A 23,127-nucleotide genomic window follows, 5' to 3' on the forward strand; every position below is an offset into this window, starting at 1 on the left:
CAGGCTGAGGGGGTGGGTCCGAGGATGAGTACATCCGTCTTGTCCGAGTTCAGCTTCAGATGGCTGCTCCTCATCCAGTCGGTGACGGCCTTCATTCCCTCGTGGAGGTTGGTTTTGGCGGTGTCGTCGGCGTAGGAGATGATGTTGAGGTCGTGATGGCGGGCCACTTGTGCGAGGGGGGCCATGTAGATGTTGAACAGTGTCGGGCTGAGGGATGAGCCCTGCGGGACGCCACAGATGATGTCAGTGGCTTCGGATCGGAAGGGTGGGAGGCGGACGCTCTGGGTTCTGCCAGAGAGGAAGGACGGGGTCCAGTCAAGGGCCTTCTCTTAGATTCCGGCTTCTAGGAGGCGTATCTTTAGAGTGCGATGGCAGACCGTGTCGAAGGCGGCCGACAGGTCCAGGAGGATGAGGACTGATGTTTCGCTGTTGTCTAGTTGGCGCCTGATGTCGTCAGTGGCGGCGATGAGGGCTGTCTCGGTGCTGTGGTTTCATCTGAATTCGGACTGGGACGGGTCCAAGATGTTGTTGTCTTCCAAGTCGCGGGCCAATTGCCTGTTGACAATTTTCTCGTTGACCTTTGCCGGGAACGGGAGCAGGGAGATGGTCCGGAAGTTCTTGAGGTCCTTGGGGTCCGCCTTGGGCTTCTTGAGGAGGGCGTTGATTTCGGCTTGCTACCAGCTTTCCGGGAATGTCGCTGTTTAGGAGATGTTGATGACTTTCTGTAGTTGGGGTGCGATGGCTGCGTCTGCTTTGTTGAATACGTGGTGTGGGCACGGGACTGACGGAGATCCTGAGTGGATTGGGTCATGACTTTGGGTGTCTCGTCGTCGTTGACGTTGGACCAGGCGGTCAGGCGGATGGCGCTGGGGCTGTTCACAGGGGAGTTGGAGTCTGGCGTAGTCCGGGCGGTCGTGGTGTTGAAGCTGTCGTGGATGTCGGTGATCTTGCGGTGGATGAAGATGTCTAGTGAGTCGCACAGTTCTTGTGAGGGCGGGATGTCGTTGACGTTGGCACTGGGGTTGGAGAGCTCCTTTACGATGCTGAAGAGCTCTTCGCTGTCATGTGCGTTGTTATCCAAGCGATCTTTGAAGGAGGATCTCTTGGCTAATCTGATGAGGCGGTGTTGTCTGCGGGTGGCATCCTTGTGGGCTGCATGGTTGTCTGGTGTGTGTTTGTGGAGCCATATTTTCTCCAGTTTCTGGCATGCGCGTTTGGAGGTCTGGAGCTCGTCGGTGAACCAGGTGGCTCTCTTGCTAGCGTGGCTGTTGGAGGGTTTCTTGAGCGGGGCGAGGGTATTGGCGCAGTCGTCAAACCACTGTTTGAGGTTGCGGGCTGTGGTGTCTGGGTTGGTGGGTGGGTTCTGGGCAAGGGTGGTGATCAGCTCCAGCAGCGGCGAGGCAGCAGTTGGGTGCGGTGGTGCGTGTTTGGTTTCTTGAAGGTGAAATGGAGGCAGCGGTGATTGGTCCAGTGGAGTTCGGTGGTGTGGTCGAAGGCGACGTGGGTGCCTGTGGAGAAGACGGGGTCCAGCGTGTGGCCGGCGGTGTGGGTGGGTGCGGTGACGAGTTGTCTGAGGCCGAGGTTGTCGATCAGGGTGGCGGAGTTGGCGTTGTTGTTCTCGAGGTGGAAGTTCAGGTCCCCGAGGAGGATGTAGTCCGTGGAGGCGAGTGCGTGGGTGCTGGCGAGGTCCGCGATGGAGTCGCTGAACTGAGTCCGAGGGGGGTCTGTAGATGAGTGTTCCTCTGAATGTGGTGTTGGGGGTCGGTGTGGATCCGGAAGTGCAGGTGTTCAGCGGTGTTGAGGGTGTCCTCTGCATGGGTGGCGACCTTGAGGGTGGACTTGTGGACGATGGCTATTCCTCCTCCGGGTCCGTTGGCGCGATCCCTTCGTGTGATCTTGTAGCCGCCCGGGATGGCTATGGCTATGTCGGGCTCTGAGGATTAAAACCTCTCCTGGGTTTTTTTCCTCCAAAAGTGCGTCAAACCATTGTTCAGGTGACTATCTTATCTAGACTGGACTATGGTAATTCTCTTTACTTGGGTGCCAATAAGTCCAGTATTAGGCGCCTGCAGAGTATACAGAATGCAGCGGCGCTCATTCTCGTGGCTCTCCCGAAGTTTTGTTTCGTATCCCACGTCTTACCTAAACTACACTGGCTGCCAGTTGAAAAACGAATCCAGTTTAAAATGCTCTGCGTGTCTTATAGGATTCTGACTCAACAAGCACCTTTGGGACTGGCCAATTTGCTAGATTTCTATGCGCCGCGGCGCACTTTAAGGGCTACCGATCAAGGCTTGATCTGTATTCCTCGAGTCTTAAGAGCCAGAGCTGGAGGCCGCGCTTTTCGTAGTCTTGCGGCGAGACTATGGAATTCGCTCCCAGTTTCTATCAGAGGGATCCAAACTCATTTTGCATTTTGTAAAGCCATAAAGACCTGGCCATTCCCGGCGTAATTTCTTCCTTCCCCGCTCACTCTTAAGTCTTTGGCGGCGCTGGGACACCCCGCTGCTGGGTCAGCCATGCGCATTACAAATCCGATAATGAATAAATATGCCATCTGGCATGTGTCACTAGCAGGAAGGAGAAGGCCATGAGGCGCAGTAGCCTCGGGGTCATTCTCACTGAAATCCAGGGTACAGGCTTAAACATCGGTATCGTAGCCTAAATATACTGGACTCACCATTCAGGAGCATAAGCCGAAACTGCACCGTATCAAAAATGGCTCAGGTGAAAGGGAGCCTCTGAGAGGAAGTCAGGTGTAACTTTGGCACATTGATAGTGAACCCCAGCGTATGCAGAAGGTTTGCCGTAGCCTGGAGGTGGGAGACGAAAGCCTGGGCAAGCCCGCCTTCAGCAGCCAGTCGTCGAGGTAGGGGAAGACGGGAAGACTGGGCCCCCTGATCTCCGCAGATAGGCTGCCATCACCTTGGTCAACACCTGAGGGGCATTGGTAAGGCCAAAAGGGAGCCCAGTGAACTGAAAATGCTTGTGGCCGACCATAAACCGCAGGTAACGCCGATGAGCAGGCCGGACAGGAATAGGAAAATTGGCGTCCAGCAAGTCCAACGCTACCATCAAGTCTCCTGGGTCCAGGGCAAACAGGACCTGAGCTAGAGTGAGCGTCTTGTATTTTTCCTTTTTGAGGAAGTAGTTGAGGGCTCATAGGTCTAGGATAGGACGAAGGCCCTTGTCCATTTTTGGGACCAGACAGTAGCGAGAATAGCAACTACAGCTTACTTCTGGCTCTAGAACACTCTCTATGGCTCCCTTGGACAAACAATTAGATGATCCTATGTCAGCCAGTCATAAGATGGAGGCATGGAGGGGAGATGGAGGCATTAAGAGGAGTAGTCCCTTCGTATTATCTGGAGGACCCACCTGTTTAATGTGATGGTCTGCCAGTAGTGGAGGTGTTTTATGATCCTGCCACCAACTGGCCGCCTATGATCTAGAAGGGCAAGACTAGGAGGGTTTGAAGACTGAGGCTGCAGTCGGGCGGTTTGACCTGACTTCAGGTCTCCCCACCCACGGGATCGGAACGAGCTGTGCCGTTGGCTGCATAGAGGTTGTCGAACTTGCGGTGTCTTGTGGCTGGGATAGGGCTGGCATGGCTGAAAGCCCATTCCTTAGCCACGAAAGGGGCAAAAGGCAGACTTGTGAGTCTTTAAAGCACTCCATCTCCATGCCTGCCTTGTCTCTGAAGCCATCAAAGGGCAGGTCCATTAGAGAGGCCTGCACATTCCCCAAAAAGCCAGAAGTTCTCTGGTGAACTTTGCTGCATCTCTCCAGTATGACACTGCATGGGAGAGAACGGCCCAGGCCTCCTCTGGGACCTGTGGCAGCACTTGCGCTAACGTTTCCCTTAGGGATTTAGAATAAAGGCACAATAAGCAAGCAGTGTTCACCAATCGCAATGCAAGGCTTGTGGAAGAAAACATATTTATGCCCTAACTATTCAGCTTCTTGGATTTCATATCTTGTGGAGCTAAAGGAAATGGGCCAAGGGAGGTAGAGGCTTGGACTACCATGCTCTCTAGGGTAGGGTGGGTAGCGAGGAAACCTGGGTCACCTGGATCGGGCATTGTCTTATTCACCAGAGCTGATGTGCTGGGCCTGGACCAGGTTCTCAGTAGGACATCTGTAAGGGCCTCATTGAAGGACAACAAGAGTTCCAAAGAGGAGACATCAGGCTGCAGGACCTCCGTCAAGATATTAGTCTTGACCGCCACGGAACTGAGCTGAAGCAAATGATGCTCCCTCCTCAGCCACAGTAGGGAGAAAAAGCATGCTGAATCTAGATAGGTGTCCAGTTCAATGGCCTCACCCAATTCCTCATACCAGTCCATTTCCTGATAAGGCTGGTCTTCTATAGTGTCCAGCGAGCCCTCCCAATATTTTCCCACTACCAGCACCTCAGAATAGGGATCATAAAACAACCTAGGACCTGTAGGTTTGGTTGGTGCCGGTATCTGCATCATTCGATGCGGTTTAGGGTCATTGGGGATCAGAATGGGCCTGGTGGCAATAGGGAGCACTGGCAGCGCCGGGAGCATCAGGCCGGCATTGGTGAAGGTCACAATGGCACAATCTGTGTCGGACCAAATCCATGGGGATTGGGGGGGAGGGGCAATCAGCGCCAGAACTGTGAGCAGGGAAACCCGATGGAGCTCCGTCTGACCCCACAGGGCACGAAGGCATGCCGGTAGGGTCAGGCCGCACAAAACTGAGGCAAATTAGTTTCCCTCTCGACCGTGAATGAGATCTACTAGGAGTCGCGCACAGCAATGTAGCTCCCTCAAAGCCTTTGGAGCCATAGCCAGAGGATTACTTTGAGCTCCAGGCAACACAGGCAAACCAGGTGGGGGCCTGTAATCGACATGGTGTGGTGACAGGCACTGCACAGTTTGAACCCAGAAGGCTTCCTAGACATGGGACAAAACTTTCACACCAAAAAACAGGGTTGACAAAAGTCGAAAAAAGCCTGTCAAAAAGTGACAGAGGGTAGATCACTTCATGACCCAGCGCTTGACTGGGGTGGAAATAAAAGAACTGAAATCAGCGCCCGAGGGGTCGCCTATATAGGTGACATGGACGTCACTCCTGGCAGACGACGTCACGCAAAGCTGACCAACACCACCTACTAGTGCGCAGGGGTATTGCTCAAAGAAAAATCTTCCAGATCCAGTCTAATGCCTGGGAAATTCAAGGATCAGGAATCTTCAGCTAGAGGTCTATCAGTGGATTTCTATAGCGCCCCTCCGATTTTGCCAAACACCACCTTACCAGAGTTGGCACATTTTACATTTATCTACGCATTTGTGTGACTATTGATGAGTTGTTAGTACTTACCTAATTTAGCCTCTGCCAAACCTCTGGGGACTCCCTGGACTCTTTGCACGCTATACCTTTTCTATGGTATAGTATATACAGAGCCTGGTTGGGATCCATCACCCTTTTTGGGAACTGGAAGCACTACAGCACCCCTCTCAGACTCCGAAATGAGCAGACCCTGCCTATTGCATTCTGAATCGTTTGGGATGGAGATTAGTCTGCAGACATCTTCCCTCAAGGCTGGCAATTCCCCAGTTTAAATAGGAAAATATACTTGAATTACTAGCAAACAAACCTAGAAGTTGCCATTTGAGGGTGTGTACATGGCTTCCAAATGTTCAGATTGTTTTCAAAACATTACATTACCTGTTGTTAATATTGAAGAAAAAAATCTGAAAAAGTATTACCTGATTATAGGTTTATTTGATTTTGGAAATGTGATTTCTCTGACTGGCTTTAGGTCCCAAGTGCTCCATAACCTAAAATATGGAAAAATAAAAATTAGATCAAGAAAGAGGAGAAGTAGATTAAAATCTTTGTAGGGATTCACAATCAAGATTTAGTTAGACATCAGCTTTCTGAATATCTCTAACAAGGTACAACAAACAAGCTGATAGAAGGAATGTTTGGATTATTCTCGGCCACTAGCGATTGGTCGGGCTATGTTGCTGCCCATCGTTTTCACCACTATGCTACTCTAAATAGAGACCAGCTGTGAGAAGCTGGCTTGGTATATGGTGCACACTTGTGTAAGTGGGCACCATACACCAATCCAGACATCCCCTATGGTGATTTTAGTTGTCTTAGACAACCTTAGAAAGCTATCTAAGTGGTAGCTCTGGACAGCAGCCTTCAGGCTTAGTCCAGAAGTGTAAAGCAGCCTGTTTTACAAGAACATAATCTTGTTGATATAGATTAAGTGAAAAAGAACCACACAGTGTATTTATAAAAATATGTACTAATTATAGAACACTCACTAACGCATACTGATATATCCTAACTGGAGATATACACAATGCAAACAATACTTTTCAATAGAAACAGGTAAGTAGCACAAAATATACAGTGGTCACCAGGGGGAGACTAAACTATATACTAAAATAGTGGTTTGCGAACCACGACTCAAGTCAAGACTATACCCAGAAGATGTAGAAGTGCCAGGGACCCAAGGAACCACCAAGGTAAGTAAGCAAGAACCCCACGGAGGCCGTGTGCAGAGTGGGAAAACGACTGCGGGCTTCAATACAAGTCAATGGGTAAGTCGCAGTTGCAATTTTTAAGAAGGACCCTTCCCAGTGGACCCTGAAGAAACCCTGTGGAAGACAGAAGGTTGGAGAGCTGCCCTACCCATGGATACCTTAGGAACCAGGATATCTGCCCCAGGGAAGCCGGGTGCATAGGTGCGAAGAGGCGCTGGAAACCAACGTTGAACCTAATGGAGGACTTCAGGAAGATGCTGCTGCTGGAGTAGGCGAAAGTGTCAGGTAGAACCCAAAAGTGGATTCAAGCTGAGAAGTACCTGGAAGCAGAGGGGACAGAGTCTATGTCACTCAGTAGGGACCAGGGGCACGGAAGACAAATGCCCACCGATGTCGGGTGTTGCAGGAGAGATGACGGTAACGTTGGAACTGCAACTGTGAGAAACACACAATGCTGTGGAAGACCAGGAGCCGTTCACGAGGTGTCCCATGTCTAATGTTGAGAGTTGAGGGGACAGTGTCCGTTGGGAGCACCAACAAACCCCGTCAACTGCAAACAACGTGGAAAGCGAAGACTTCAGTGTTGGGGCGAGCAAGGTCCAGGTGACTCACCACACGCAGGGGAGCCCAGATAAATCAAAGGAGACCCTCGAGAGGACCCACAGGCCGGAGGCACTGGAGTCGCGAGAAGACCTCGAGCATCTCACCAAAGATGGAAGCCCACAATGCAAGTGATGAGGTGAGGATGAAGATCTTGGTGAAAGGAAGCCAAGAAGCCTTTGCAACTGCAAGTCGAAGCGGTGAACAGGGGTTGGGTTCCTGTGGCTCCAACGAGGGATACTGGCCTCAAACTTGGTGCGAGGACAGGACAGGCCTCGAGGGAAGTGATGAACCACCACCTGTGTTGCTGAGCCTTTTGGAGTCTGTGGGAGCCCAGGATCAGCAGACCGGTCAGCTTAGCTGCAGTGCCTGCATATGCAAGTACGTGACTCCTTCACTTCAAGGGAGATTCCTTCAGGTGTCTTGAATGCCCACAGGCCTTGGAAAGTTCCTGTATGGTGCAGAGGCACGGACGTTGCAGCAGACGAGCAGGGTGAGGAGATCAGGAGCAGCAGGAGTCTTCCCGGTTGCAGCCTTGATGCCCAGAGCGAAGGCCAGAGTACCCAGACGGTTGAAGAAGTGGTGTCTGAAATTAATCTTGTCCCACAACAAATCTAGGGTCCCACCCTCAGGGAAGCCCTTAAGTACCCTAATGAAAGGGTTGGGATGATTCACGGTTCCCTTCCAGAGGAGGGGTTGGACAGTGGAGAGGATACTACCATGTCCTTGGTCCAGTTTCGCACCAGAGCGGGAGCAAACGGTTCCCTGAGCTGGTTTGAACTGGAATAAGCAAGGAGGGCATCATATGTGCCCTTCAAGCACACTGAGTGGCGCTGGCCAGCACCCCCCCTATCCCAATACACTAAACCCGGTCTGGGAGGTGGTTACACCTCCCTGTGACAGAATGCCTATTGTTCTGCCTTCCCTTGCTCATGCTTGGCTCACGCAGCAGGAGGGCAAAATAGTGTCTCTGGTTGGCAGCAGCCATGTTGTGCTGTCCGGGTCTAGAAGACTGGTATCGGGAGCACTGAGGGCCTCCCGGAGGGATTTACAGTGCATGGAATCATACCTCCCACACTGTTTACGGCGTGGGGGTATGATTCCACCATGTTTGATACCAAACATGATAGGATTCGTTGCAGCCAGTTTTGAGATGTCATCGCGTTATGATGTGGTGCCCCTCTATATGTTTTTTGTTTTTTTTACGGAGTTTTATATAGTGTGAACTTAACCCGAAGGTTATCGGGTATCACAGCGCTTTACATAGCACCAGTTGTGTTACATGAGGACACATTCATTTTTGTTAGGCACGGGGAGATTAAGTGATTTGCCCAGAATCACAGGATGTTCAGCATCATTGCCGAGACCCGAACCCAGTTCCCCAGATTCGAGGTCGACCGCCCTAGCTGTTAGGCCAACTCCTCTCCCTATATGTTATATGGCTGCCTCCCTTACAACCCAGGAGAATGGACTCTGTAGGCTGTAGGGGTGTCCTCCTCATGCATGGGCACCCTCACACTTAAAGCCGAGCACACTGCCTTCTGGATTGTAATGCCTGCCTTATAGGATGTTAAGTGCAGTGACCTTAGATATAGGGAAACCTATACCTTCCGTAAGTGGTGCTAGCACCAGCTTACACAGGCTGCAATGGCAGGCCTGTAGTTACAAACTGAGTGGTCTCCCATGGGTAGCATAATACACACTTTAGCCCATGGGGGACCCTGGTGTACCTATGCCCTGGGTACCTTAGAACCATATACTAGGGACTGATAAGTGTACACCAGTATCCAATCTGGGATGTACCCAAGTACTTACCATACCAATTTAGGGGAGAAACAACAGAGACTAGGGTCCTGATTAGCAGGATCCCAGTCAGTCTAGTCGGAAACAGCATTGCATCAAGAAAGAAGTGGGGGTAACCATAAAAGCAGATCCTACTTTCCCTAATCAGCCATATGCAATAACTGCGCCAGCAGTATGGTCAGGGTATTTGGAATTGTGCGGCAGAAAAGGACCAAATTATGCAGCAGGGTTGACTAAATTATGCAGAAAGAAAAGGTAAATTATGAGACATAATGCTGCACATTTTGTGTTAGTATTATTTCATTATTTTGACATTTTTACACCTGGTAACAGTGCCTGAGAAAGAGGTCACCTTAATAAGTACCAATTTAACACCAATATATAGCAATTAGCAACTGAAAGATGATCAGTCAACCTTTGTGAAACCCTTCCGGTGAGCAGGAACCTAGTCACCATATTTTTTGCAACTTTTGATACGCTTTAGCTAGAAACTATTTTTGTGGTTAAAATCTGTAGATTATGCGTCAGATGACAGATTATGTGGCAAATCCATAATTATACAAAAATAGCTGCAGCCGCAGAATTGCATAATTCCAGTGGCCCCACGTATACAGCAGCTGAATTGCTAGGCCAGGTTAACTCCAGACAGGATTAGAAGCAACATCCGACCAGATTTTGTGTACTTCGGCCTAATTAGTGAGGTATAGCTCAAGCCTTTTGGCACAGTGAGCATGGGACCTACTTTTAGGCATACCGGCCACAGTTAAGGCAAAAACGTCAATAAGCAACAAGGTGATAGAAGGAAGGCATGAATTAATCTCAGCGAATGGCAATCACTTGGCAACATATCCCAGTCCATTGTTTTAGATCCAGACCAATTTCACTCATCAAATCTTTATTCGGTTATTAAAACAAAACAACCATAAAAGTACAATAAAATCACAATTTACATACTTTCATCATAAGATGCAGTTAATTCGTCACCAATCAGGATATAATAGATTTCCGCGATCTAAAAACATTTTTAAAAAACGCTGAAATAGATGGCACAGTTAAAATATTATCTAAACGTTGAACAGCTAAAAGCACAAGTTACTACTTGTGTAACGATATATCTGTAAGAGACATTAGTTAGTGATAGATTCCTTACCTTAGAATATCCCTAGGCGTCAGACTGGATCCGGAAACTTTTGCGTAGCAGTACCCTTGCGCGTCGGTAGGCGTCGTCTGCGGCTCCGCGTCCGTCGTGGGCGCCGTGAGGACGTCGTCGGAGTACTTAGACGCCGCCTCCGCGTGCTGACGTCAGTTCTTAGACACAGCTTTTCCACGCCAGAAACGCAGAGCTATGCTAAAAACCAAAACTGGTGCCTTGAAACTAGGGCCCTGAAAGGGGATGACCTTAACTCTAGATATCGGTTCGCAGAACGGGGAGGATGGGTGGGACGGTAAGGAATCTATCACTAACTAATGTCTCTTACAGATATATCGTTACACAAGTAGTAACTTGTGCATCTGAAAGAGACCCGTTAGTGATAGATTCCTTACCTTAGAATAGATACCCCAGCAATACCATCCCCGGTGGTGGGTCTGCGAACCAATAATCAAACCAGAAAGTCCTGGAGGACGGAACGGCCAAAGAAGCCATCCCTCCGGACTTGGCTGTCCAGGCAATAGTGTCTTGCAAACGTGTGCAGCGAGGCCCACGTAGCTGCCTGGCAAATGTCCTGCAAGGGCACACCTCGGCCCAAGGCAGTTGTAGTCGCTGTGGCTCGAGTAGAGTGAGCCCTCAGCCCAACAGGGGGTTCCTTCTTTGCCAAGGAGTAACACGCCTGGATACACAAGATGATCCACCGCGAGATGGTCCGCTTGTGTACCGTTTTCCCCTTCTTGGCGCCCACGTAACCAACAAAGAGTTGGTCATCCACCCGGAACTGGCGTGTGCGATCCAGATAGAATGAGAGCGCACGTTTTGGGTCCAGACGGTGGAGCCTCTCTTCCTCTCTCGAGGGATGCGGAGGCGGAAAGAAGGTGGGCAAGGTGATGGACTGCCCAATGTGGAAGGCCGTGACTACCTTGGGTAGGAAAGAGGGCCTTGTCCGCAACACAACCTTGTCCGGATGGACTGAAAGGAAAGGAGGTTTACAGGATAGAGCCGGGAGCTCACTCACTCTCCTGGCAGAGGTGATGGCTACCAGGAAGGCAGTCTTCAAAGTAAGAAGGCGAAGAGGACAGTTGTGGAGTGGCTCGAAGGGAGCGCACATCAGAAATGTAAGAACCAAGTTCAAGTCCCACTGAGGCATCACAAAGGGAACAGGTGGAAACGTGTGCGTGATGCCTTTCAGAAATCGATTTACAATAGGGGACTTGAACAAAGAAGGTTGATCAGGCAGCCTCAAAAAGGCTGAAAGGGCAGAAAGGTAGCCCTTGATAGTGCCCAGAGCAGAGCCCTGCTGGGCAAGAGAAAGAAGAAAAAGAAGAACCTCAGAAAGAGGGGCAGAAAGAGGATCCACAGCCTTTGCTGTACACCATGCCACAAATCTGTTCCACCTGCAGGCGTATACAGACTTTGTGGAGGGACGCCTGGCTGCCAGAATGATGTTACAGACTTCAGGAGTCAAGTCAAACGGCCTCAACTGTCGCCGCTCAATCTCCAAGCATGGAGGTGGAGACTGGACAGATTCGGGTGGAGGACCGTCCCCTGCTGCTGCGACAGAAGGTCCTCCTGAAGAGGCAGACGAACCGGGGGATCGACTGACATACTGAGTAGCTCGGGATACCAGTATCTTCGTGCCCAGTCCGGAGCCACAAGGATGACTTGTGCCCGGTCGCGCCTGATCTTCTTCAGCACTCTGGGCAGAAGTGGTATAGGTGGAAAGGCGTACAACAGACCGCAACTCCACTCGCGACGAAAAGCGTCTCCGAGCGAGTGACACCTTGGAAATTCCAACGTGCAGAACTGATGACATTGCGCGTTCTCTTTGGTGGCGAATAGATCTAACCAAGGCTCTCCCCACTGCAGAAAGAGACCTTGCGCCACGTCCGAGTTCAGACGCCATTCGTGATCCATCATGCACCGGCGGCTGAGTTCGTCCGCCCTGGCGTTCAGAGAACCTGCCAGGTGTTGAACCACCAGAGTCACGCCCTGATTTTCCAGCCATTGCCAGAGGCGCAAAGCCTCCTGGCAGAGGGTCCACGACCCCACCCCGCCCTGTTTGTTGCAGTAACACATGGCGGTGGTGTTGTCTGTGAACACCTGCACTACACTCCCTCTGACAGAGGGGAGGAATGCCTTCAGTGCTAGACGAATCGCCCGCAACTCCAAAAGGTTGATATGGAGCCGGGCCTCCGCCGGAGATCAGAGGACTCTGATCCCTGCCTCTCCCATGTGGCCTCCCCAGCCCTGGAGGGACGCGTCCGTCACAACCACGTGCTCCGGTTGGGGAAGGGAGAGGGATCTGCCGCTGACCCAATCGCGGTCCGTGAGCCACCACTGCAGCTGTCTCGCAGTGCCCTCCGAGATCAGGACATGGTCGGACAGGTTGCCCCGATGCTGGGCCCACTGAAACTTCAGGTCCCACTGCAGAGCCCGCATCCGCCACCTGGCGTGATGCACCAGAAGGATGCAGGTAGCCATCAGCCCCAGAAGCCGCAGCGTCAACCTGATCGAAACTCGGGATAAAGGCCGGAAGATTGGAATCAGAGCCTGTATATCCCGAACCCGCTGTTCGGGTGGGTAAACCCGAAACTGCGCCGAGTCGAGAACCGCTCCGATGAAGAGGAGCTTCTGAGAGGGACACAGGTGTGACTTCAGCACATTGATGGATAACCCCAGCTGGTGCAAGAGGTCTGCCGTTGTCTGGAGGTGGCTGACGACTGTCTGGGGCGAGCCCGCCTTCAACAACCAGTCGTCGAGGTAGGGGAAGACTGAAACCCCTAACCTGCGCAGGTGAGCTGCGACCACCGCCATCACCTTCATGAACACCCGTGGGGCGCTCGTAAGGCTGAAGGTGAGCACGGTAAACTGAAAGTGCTCGTGGCCTACCGTGAACCGCAGGTAGCGCCGGTGGGCCGGCAGGATGGGGATGTGGAAATAAGCATCCTGCAAGTCCAACGCTACCATCCAGTCTCCAGGGTCCAGGGCAGCTAAGACCTGAGCCAGAGTCAGCATCTTGAACTTCTCCTTCCGGAGGAAGCCGTTGACGTTCCGTAGGTCCAAGATAGGGTGTAGGCCCCCTTTGCCCTTCTTGGGTACCAGAAAGTAGTGGGAGTAGCAACCACGTCCTACTTCTGGCCCAGGAACGCGCTCGATGGCCCCCTTGGCAAAGAGGGCCGAAACTTCCTCCTGCAGAAGCCGCAAGTGATCCCCCGATACGCGGTGGTGTTGCGGTGGCATGGCTTGAGGGGTCGTCTCGAAGGGGAGGGAGTAGCCCCTTCGGACGATCTGCAGCACCCACCTGTCCGAAGTTATAGTGCGCCAGTGAGTGAGGTGATGGCGAACCCTGCCCCCCCCTGGCGTTACATGGGCCGAAAAGCACGGACTAGGAGGATTTTGAGGCGGATGCTGCGGGGGAGGGTGTGGACTGGCCTCGCCGTTGACCCCGACCGCCTCCACGGCGATTTCCACAGCGCGCCACCACGCTGGATGTTAGTTTGCGGCGTGTGGCTGGCAGCACGTGTGGGGACGCCCCTTGCGTGGCCACGAAAGGAGCGAAAGGCACCCGATTGCTGGCGCGGGGCCGAGAGGCCCAAGGACTTGGCCGTAGCCCTGGAGTCCTTAAAGCGCTCAAGCGCATGGTCTGCCTTGTCGCCAAAAAGGCGACGGCGATCAAACGGCATGTCCATCAGAGTGTTCTGGACATCTGCCGAAAAGTTGGCGGACCTCAACCAGGCGTGGCGCCTAACCGCCACCGTCGTTGACATCGCTCTACCTAGTGAGTCGGTGGTATCCAGCCCACACCGGATAGAATACTTGGCTGCATCCCGACCCTCCACAAGGGCTTGGCCGAGTTTGGCCCGTACCTCCAACGGACACTCTGGCAGCACTTCCGCAACCGTCTTCCACAGAGAGTGGGTGTAGCGGCCCAAGAGGCATGCGGTGTTGGAAGACCGCAGTCCCAGACTAAGGGAGGAGAAGATCTTTTTCCCGTACTGCTCGTACCTCTTGGATTCCCTGTCCGGTGGAGCCGACGGGAATGCGGTCTGGGAATTGGAGGCCTGGATGACCAGACTCTCGGGGGTGGGGTGGGTGGACAGGAAACATGGGTCGCCCGGGGCCGGGCGGTGGCGTCTGGCCACGTTCCTATCTACGGGCGAACCCGTAGCGGGCTTGGACCAAGTGCCCAAAAGAACGTCGGTCAAGGCCTCATTAAAGGGCAGCAGAGGCTCGGCCGAGCTTGACTGCAGTTTAAGGACCTCAGTGAGGAGATTAGTCCTCACAGCCGCGACGGGGAGCCCAAGGCCCAAGGCCTTGGCAGCCCTCATCAACACCACACTATAGGTTGCCCCCTCCTCCGAAGCCACGGTAGGAGGGGAGACAAAACCAGTGTCTGGAGAGGTGTCCAGGCCACTGGCCTCCCCAAGGTCCTCTGCCCAGTCCTCTTGATACTGACACTCTCGGGTCAGAGGGTCCTCAGACCCCTCCCAATCCTCCTCATCACCCATGTCCTGATACTCAGGGTTCTCAATCAATGGGGCCTGTTCATAGAAGTGAAACTCCCCAAGCGCCGTCTGGAGCGGCGCCCAGCGGGGCCGTCCCGGCGTCGGAACAGGAATGAAGGAGGTATCGGGGACGGCGCCGCCCGAGGACGGCGCCGGAGGCGACACCTGATGGCCCGACGCCGGGGAGGTCGTAAGGTCCACCGGCGACGACCCAGATCCCGAAGAAGGTCTAGATTGGTCCTGCGGCGCCGGGCCCGAAGGCGCCGGGACCGCTGGACCCTGCGGCGCCGGGACCGCTGGACCCTGCGGCGCCGGGCCCGAAGGCACCGGCGGTGTCGGGACTGTGGGGCCCTGCGGCGCCGGGCCCGAAGGCGTCGGCGGCGACGGGGACGAAGCACCCGACGGCGTCGGGGCCGAAGCCCCCGACCCGCTAGAGGCCCCAGACGGGTCCGCTGGGCCCGAAGGCGCCGCGGAGCCTGTCGGAGGAGAGAGTTTCCTCATGGCCATGAGGAAGCGCTCGATCTCCTACGGCGTCGCGTCTCACCCAGGGACCGGAGGGTGTGGAGCGTGACGCGGCGCCCGCGACTCCGACGGAGCCGCGTGGGTGGTGTCACCCGAACCCCCGGCCGCATCGCGCAAGCGTGTGGGGGAGTCAGAAGAGCGATGACGCCTCTTCGACTTCTTGTGCTTCTTACCCGACGATGACTTCGACCCGGAGGAGTGCGGCCTACTCTCGGAACTGTGGTGGCTCCGAGCCCGCGACCTGTCCCTCGACCTCCCGTGGGACCGAGACCTCTTGCGGCGCGGGGCCGACTGCCGGAGTTCGAGTCGCCTGCGGGACCGCTCCCGCCTGGCTTTCGAAGAGAGGGCCCGGCAGTCGGAGCAGGCCTTGTTGTCGTGGTCGACGCCTAGACAAGTTAGGCACAGGTGGTGAGGATCCGTGACCGACATCGTGCGGTCGCAATCCTCGCAGTGCTTGAAGCCAGGTATCCCTACGGCACCGATCGGAGTCGCAAGACTTCGAGAAATGATCAAAAATGCTCCAAAAAGATAGTCAAAAATTGACTAAGGGTTACTGCTTTTTCCAGATCTGCGATTGCTGGCGCGGAAAAAAGAAGAACTGACGTCAGCACGCCTAGGCGGCGTCTAAGTACTCCGACGACGTCATCACGGCGCCGACGACGGACGCGGAGCCGCAGACGACGCCTACCGACACGCAAGGGTACTGCTACGCAAAAGTTTCCGGATCCAGTCTGACGCCTGGGGATATTCTAAGGTAAGGAATCTATCACTAACGTGTCTCTTTCAGATAAGCAGGACGACAGCGGTTTATTTCCATGATCTTCAGTATCGGGATAATCCATCTTCGTCTTGGGGTCTAATAAAATTACAAAAGAAGAGGATATGAATATCTGAATGTTCAGAAGTTTCGTCGCATGGGCATTTAGATAAAACTTTTGTCCAATCGTTCATGTTAGGAAGGCTAAGCGACCTGAATAAAATATTTAATCTAAAACAAATTAGTAGAAACCTCTCATGATCACTCATTAGCAATTTAACATATGGCTGCATTTTTGGGGTAGTTGTTATCACCTTGTGTGCTACCACCGTTTGTTTCAACATCTCGGTAGTGGATCTACGTTTTTCCAGGTAACTCATACACTGTTCCTTCAGTGCTTTTCTGGAAATATCACACATGGATGAAGGTTCATCATAATAAATTTCCAGACCTAAGTCGGTGAGAAACTTCCTCACATAGCTTAGCGATCCGACCCTACCACCATTGTCTAGCCTTATCACATCGTCCAAGATGGAGCGGTTTAATTTACATTCTTCGGTGGTCCAGGCCCTATGCCATAGCAGAACTGGTGCAACCTTTATAGTGTCTTCTAAATATGGTTCCCCAAGCTCAGTGTGGCAAACGTATGTAGATATACTTTCTGGAACAGCTAAAAGATATTTCATAAAGGAGTTTTCCACCACCTGTAGTGATCTCACATTAGCATATCCCCACAGTCCTGCGCCGTATGTGACAAGTGCTACACAGGTCGCTCTATACACTGTAAGCATCTCCCCAATGGGTTTTCTACCCATTCTTTTGCTAAAACTTGTTAAGGCCATTAATGATTTGCAGAACAGCAACCTTCTTGTCTTGATTGCATTGTTCCATAGACCAGTATGGTCGAACAAAACACCTAGGTATGGAAAGGTTGAGGTAAAGTCAACTGGGCTAGAGGAGACAACAATTATCTTTCTCTTTCTAGCTGCCCCACGGCCACAGGTCATGCTAAAGGTTTTAGAGCAATGTATCCTTAAATCCAAACTAGTCATAAAATCAGTAAAGGATGTGACTATGCTTTGCATGGCCATCGATGTCCTGGCCATTAGGACAGCGTCGTCAGCATATAACAACGCTGGGATTGATCTTTTGCCCACCATCGGCATGTCCCTGCCCTCCTGTAATAATATCCTCTCTACATCATTAATATAAAGTGTAAATAGAAAGGGGGCAAGGACACAACCTTGTCGTACACCCCTAGCAATACCAAATGTTTCTGTACACGCGCCATTCTTGCCAAACCTGACTCTGGCTGATGCCCCCGAATAGAGTTCCCTGAGAAAATAAACTATAGATTTCTCTACTCCTAATTTCTCTAGGATCAGCCATAGTTTGCAATGGGTAACCCAATCAAATGCTGACGTCAAGTCAACAAAGGTTAAAAACATACAACCATCCTCAGCTTTAGTATATTTTTCAATAAGAACGTGCAAATTCAGGCACTGATCGATAGTACTCAACCCTTTCCTAAAACCGTATTGAAGATCGCTAATTATTATATTATCTTCGGCCCAGGACTGAAGTCTATTTAAAATCACACGGCCGAAAATCTTAATAGTGGAGTCCAAAAGCGATATTGGGTGATAGCAATGACAACTTGCTCTGTCCCCTTTCTTAAATATCGGCACTATTATCGACTCACACCAAGAAGATAAAAGACCTGTTCGAGATGTAACATTAAAAAGCTGGGTGAGAATCCGCCCCACAACCAATGTTATTTTTATATAAGTCCACCGGCACCCCATCGGGTCCGGGGGCTTTCCCTGCCAGGCTAACATTTATACTTGCGGTTACCTCCATTAAGGACATGCCTGGATCCAGAATAACCTGTGTGTGATGGGGATCCTCCATTGTTTTTTCCATTAAGGAGTCTTCCTCAATTCGCGTCACAGAATATAATTCTGAGTAATGCTTCACCCATTCCCTCTCTGTAATAGCTACTTATATCCTTGTTGAGAAATTATCATTTAAAAGAGGTGCATTTACTACTTGCCAAAAAGCAGCAGCATCTCTGTTTAGAGATGCCTCGCACAATGTGTCCCACGCTTCCTTTTTTAAGGTATTCTTTCTCTTTTTCAAAGTCTTCTTATAGTCGTTTCTCAAGGCTTTGATCAAAGTGCGATCCTTATCGGGAGCTTTTAAAGCGTATTTTAGTTTAGAAAATGCCTTAGTACAGGCCGAGTCAAACCAACTGATTAAAGTTTTTTTAGGCTTTTTTGATTCAACCCATAAGCTGTTCTTTATTTGAGATGCAATATCTAAATTTTTTTTATAAAATCGGAATCATCGATGTTCCCATCCCTACAGGCATGGAATTGAGGTATACGATGAGATTAGGGGGGGGGGAGGAAATCAGAAACAAACAAAATATTTAAACACCTGCGGAGGAAACATCAGGTTGGGAGGATGGCAGGTCAGTATCCAGGTCCGGACGGGGGGGGAGTACATATATCACCACGGTATGTGTTCCATTGAGCCCAGATTTTCCCCCATTTGCGGGGCGTGCCACGGGAAACATAAACAGTCTTTTCTCTAAACATGCACCAGTCCATGTTTTGTTGCCACACCAGAACTGTCGGTGGCCTCTAGGCGCCCCATAACTGGGCAATGTCTCTCTTGGCAATCATATTACCCAAGGTCACCCATCGAAGCTGCGCTTGGTTATAATCATTCGGCTCCCAGACATTCAATAGACATCTCCGCGCCTCAGGCATTGATTGCACGCCCGTGACCTCACTCATAACTTCATGTACGCGAGTCCAATAACGTAGCACAGCAGGACATTCCCAAATAATATGGAGAAAGGTACCCACCATACCACAGCCACGCCTGCACAATCCATCCGCAGAGAATCCCATGCGTACCAGACGAGGACCAGTCACGTATACCCTATGAAGAATTTTGAGCTGGACAAACCGGAGGCGTGCCGGGATAGCTACCTCCTTCGGGGAAGAGATCGCAGCCTGCCAGTCTTCGTCGTCGAGTTCCAAACCATCATTAGTCCATAGCTCTCGAAGGTTATCCAGTAGGTCAAGTGTGGTATTAATTAACTTTTTATATATGAGCGAGATCGTACTATCAGGGACATGCCCATCCAATACCTGATCTTCAAGCGGGGACGCCTCCGGAATAACCGAGCCCTGGGGAAAAACGGACAGGACCGCATGTCGGATTTGCGCATACCGAAAGGATTCTCTATCACTCAGGTCGTACTCAACTTTCAGCTCCTCAAACGTCTTGACTCTATCCTTGACCCATACATCATTAACCCTGCTGATACCGATCACATCCCACCTATCAAAACCCTTCGATTTCCAGAGGGAGCCAAGTTTTTCCGACACATAAAGCGGAGTTGCACGAGTCGGCCTGTCAGCCCATCCCATAGCCGCTGTAGCACGATGCCACACCTGCACCGCTGTCTTAGTGGGGCCCGTGAGAGATCTGCCGGCAGATTTCGCGTATAGAGCACTGTTGTAATCTCCACCGGGCAGTAGCCATTTATCCATCCCAAAAGCCGGGTTCGGCAAAGGAGCGTAAGTGCCGTGATTGATGGCCCCCAGCTGAGAGGCCCAATAATAGCGACGGACGTCCGGGAGCGCAATTCCCCCATCGTACCAAGAGAGCGTCAGCTTCGAAAGGGCAATACGAGAACGGCCCCCCCATATCAACTGTATCTGTAGACTTTCAATCTCCCGAAAGTAGCCGGCAGGTACAATGTCCAGTGTGTTTTGAAGCGCATAAAGAAACCGCGGGAGCGACATCATCTTAAATAGCGCCGCTCGTCCCAGAGGAGAAAGAGGGAGCCTGCCCCACGCAATCACATCACCACGGAGGCGCTGAAGAGGGGGCAACAAATTGCGTTCATAACGAAGCACAGGGTCCAAGGTAATAAAAATACCCAGGTACTTGAACCCCTCCAGCTCCACCGAGATAGGACAGCCACGGGGCAGGAGAGGAGCTTCGCCGAAGAGGACATAGACGCAAGACTTCGACCAATTGATGACAAGACCGGAGTTTTTACGGAAAGAAGTCAAGACGTCGAAAAGGACGATCAACGACTTCCGAGGCGACGTAAGGTACAAGAGAATATCGTCTGCGTATAGAGATATACGATCTTCCAACTCCGGAGACCACCTAATGCCCTTCAGAGACGGCTCCCACCTCAGCCAGGCCACCAGCGGCTCCAGCGCAAGGGCAAACAAGAGAGGGGACAAAGGGCAGCCCTGGCGTGTACCCCTACCGAGAGCAAAGGCGGTCGAGACGCGTCCGTTCACCACCACTTGGGCCAAGGGGTCAGTGTAAAGCAATTTCACCCAGTTGATAAAAGTGGGGCCGAAACCGAATTTAGAAAGAACCGCCCAAAGATATGGCCACTCCAGCGTATCAAACGCCATGGTGGCGTCCAAAGACGCCAAGATGGCCGGTTCACGCAGGGTCTCCGCTCGCGCAAGGACTCCGTGCAGACGCTGGAGGTTCAGTGCCGTGTTGCGGTGTGGTATAAATCCGGATTGGTCCGGGTGAACCAGATTGCCGATGACAGAAACCAAACGATTGGCAAGCACTTTGGCCAGGATCTTCGGTTCGGCGTTAATCAGAGAAATGGGCCTGAAAGAGTCGCAGCGGTCGCGTGGCTTACCATCCTTATGAATAACCACTACGGAGGCCAATCTCTGGTCAGGAGGAAGAGAGCCCGTCTCTAGTGATTCTAAAAACATCGACCTTAGATACGGTGCTATCACATCCGGACGGAGCTTGTAAAGCTCAATGGGGAGCCCATTAGGGCCCGATGCCTTCCCTGACCGAACCGAGCGAATGGCAGTCGCGATCTCCTCAACCGCAGGCGGAGCCTCCAGGAGATCCCTTTCAGGGTCGGACAGCCATGGCAGCGAGAGATCGCGCAGAAGCAAGTGGGAGTCACACTCAGGTCTATCGGACACAGGGGAGTACACTTCCCGAAAATAATCGGCGAAACATTCCACAATAGCAGCAGGGTCAGTGATACTCACACCATTCAAATCAACAATCACAGGGACAACCCGACTCGCACATTCCCTCCTGTCCAGCCAAGCAAGTAATTTCCCTGCCTTATCTCCCACATCATACAGACGTCCCTGCTGTTCCCTGCTCATCTCTTTCGCCGCGTCAGTCACCAACGCCCTATAGTCAAGTTGTTTCAGACCCAAAAGGTGCAGCCTCTCCGGGGTGACCTCGGACTCCAACTCCCCCTCAAGAACGGTGATTTCATTTTCAAGACGGACAACCTCCTCCCGCCTCCATCTCTTAACATGGCCAATCAAGGAGAGGGCCTGGCCCCGAATAACAGTTTTGTATGCTTCCCACAACGAGACAGAGGAGGACACAGAACCCACATTTTCAGCAAAGTATTGGTCAATCGTTTTAACGAGTTCCGTTCTGACCTTGGGATCACGGAGATACCATGGGTTTATCGGGGCCACCCTACCCTCCGACCCCGCATGCGCGTCCACGACCAGCCACAGTGGGGAAAGATCCGAGATACCACTAGCAAGATGTCTCACCTCCCTTATGGAGGAGGCCTGGGAGGAGGGCATCAACACATAATCCAGTCTCGAAAGACTACCATGGGCCCCAGAGTGGAAGGTATATTGCAATTGCTCAGGGTGAAGCAGGCGCCAGCAGTCGGTAAGCCCCAGAGCCTCCAGGAAGTCCCCCAACCAGGAATGAGACTTTGCGATTTCACGGGGAGGGTAACGATCACACATCCCAGACAATACAAAGTTAAAGTCCCCACCCACTACAAGCAAACCCTCTGGGACTCCCAAGAGCACCCTTCCCAGGTCGGCATAGGTAGTAGTCTGGAGACCCGGCGGTATGTAGACGGAGAGCAGGGTAATAACCCTCCCCTCCCAGCGCCCCACAATGGCGGCGTATCTTCCCCTATCATCCAGGATGATATCGCCAACAGCAAGAGGGAGGGAGTTTCTAACCAGAATACCCACCCCCCTGGAGCCAGAAATGAAACCTGAGTGCGCGATGAGACGATAGCCACGCCTATCCATTGCATGGCACGTATTGCCGAGAAAGTGCGTCTCCTGGAGCAAAACCACGTCAGGGGACAAACGTCGCAGCAGCAAAACTACACCCCGCTTGATCCTATCTCCCAACCCATTAACGTTCCAACACAGTAATCTTAGTCCTCTACCCCCCATCCCAGAGGTCACCCTCATCCCCCCTCCACCCCAGACTCGACACTGTAAAACAGAAGAACATCGATACTATGCCTTGAGAAAAACAAAGAAACGTGAACTGCCACCCCCCAGCCCCCAAAGAAACCCCACACATCACACCCCCCACCCCGCACCCCTGCGTAAGACTCAAAAGCCCCCCTAACTTGCAGTGTGCCTGTCGCCCTAACATACAACTATTCTACGAAAAGAACCCCAGAGGAGGAAGACTCACCCAACCCCCACCCACCCCCCACTCAGACAACATGTTAGCAAATAATAGTGGCGTAGCCTCAAACCACTGCTGAAAGTCAACACGGTGGCCCGGGAGCCGATTCCGCTCCCTATTCCTGCTCCACCGGGCCGCCCTCTGCTCCGCCGGAGTGTTCAGAACGATCAGATGGAGCTCGTCCCGGGGGCAGCGTGTCCAGCCAGTCACTTGCCGCCCCAGGATGATCAAAGAAAAATGTTCGGTCATTGTAAACCACACGTAGCCGGGCCGGGAAAAGCATAGCATATTTCATATCTCTGTTCCTCAGTCTCTTTTTCACCCCCTGGAATCCAAGTCTCTGTTTCTGAACCTGCTGGGTGAAGTCTGGGTAGAAACTGACTGCGGTGTTTTCATAAGCCGTAGGACCAGACAGGCGTGAGGCTTGCAGGATCGCATCCCTGTCCCGAAAGTTAAAAATCCGAGCAATGATGGGACGCGGAGTGGCTCCCAGCTTAGGCGGGCCACCTGGGATCCTGTGTGCACGTTCTACTGCAAAAAACTTGCTGAGGCCCTTGGGTGCTAAATGATTCAAGACTAAGTCCTCCACCAGCAGGTCCACCGATGATGCTTCCAACGTCTCCGGGACACCAACCAGACGGACGTTGTTTCGTCGTGCACGACCCTCAAAATCGTCCAAGCGTCGGGAGAGGTAGTCACGGGCGGATCGCAGGTTACCGACCTCTGCCTGTAAGTCGGAGACATCAGTAACAAGACTAGATGTCT

The 23,127-nt window shown here is 52.2% G+C and overlaps 1 protein-coding gene across 2 annotated transcripts in view; it reads right to left on the bottom strand.

The window, feature by feature from the left end:
* LYST (lysosomal trafficking regulator) overlaps positions 1–23,127 on the bottom strand; it is a 3,192,287-nt gene that overhangs the window by 32,405 nt on the left and 3,136,755 nt on the right. For both annotated transcript variants that reach the window (XM_078648813.1, XM_078648812.1), the window contains one exon: positions 5,739–5,810. In XM_078648813.1, the coding sequence (XP_078504939.1) occupies positions 5,739–5,810 (72 nt within the window). The remainder of the gene's footprint in view (positions 1–5,738; positions 5,811–23,127) is intronic.

The sequence above is a fragment of the Lissotriton helveticus genome, chromosome 6 (assembly GCF_964261635.1).
Source record: "Lissotriton helveticus chromosome 6, aLisHel1.1, whole genome shotgun sequence".
Lineage (NCBI taxonomy): Eukaryota > Metazoa > Chordata > Amphibia > Caudata > Salamandridae > Lissotriton > Lissotriton helveticus.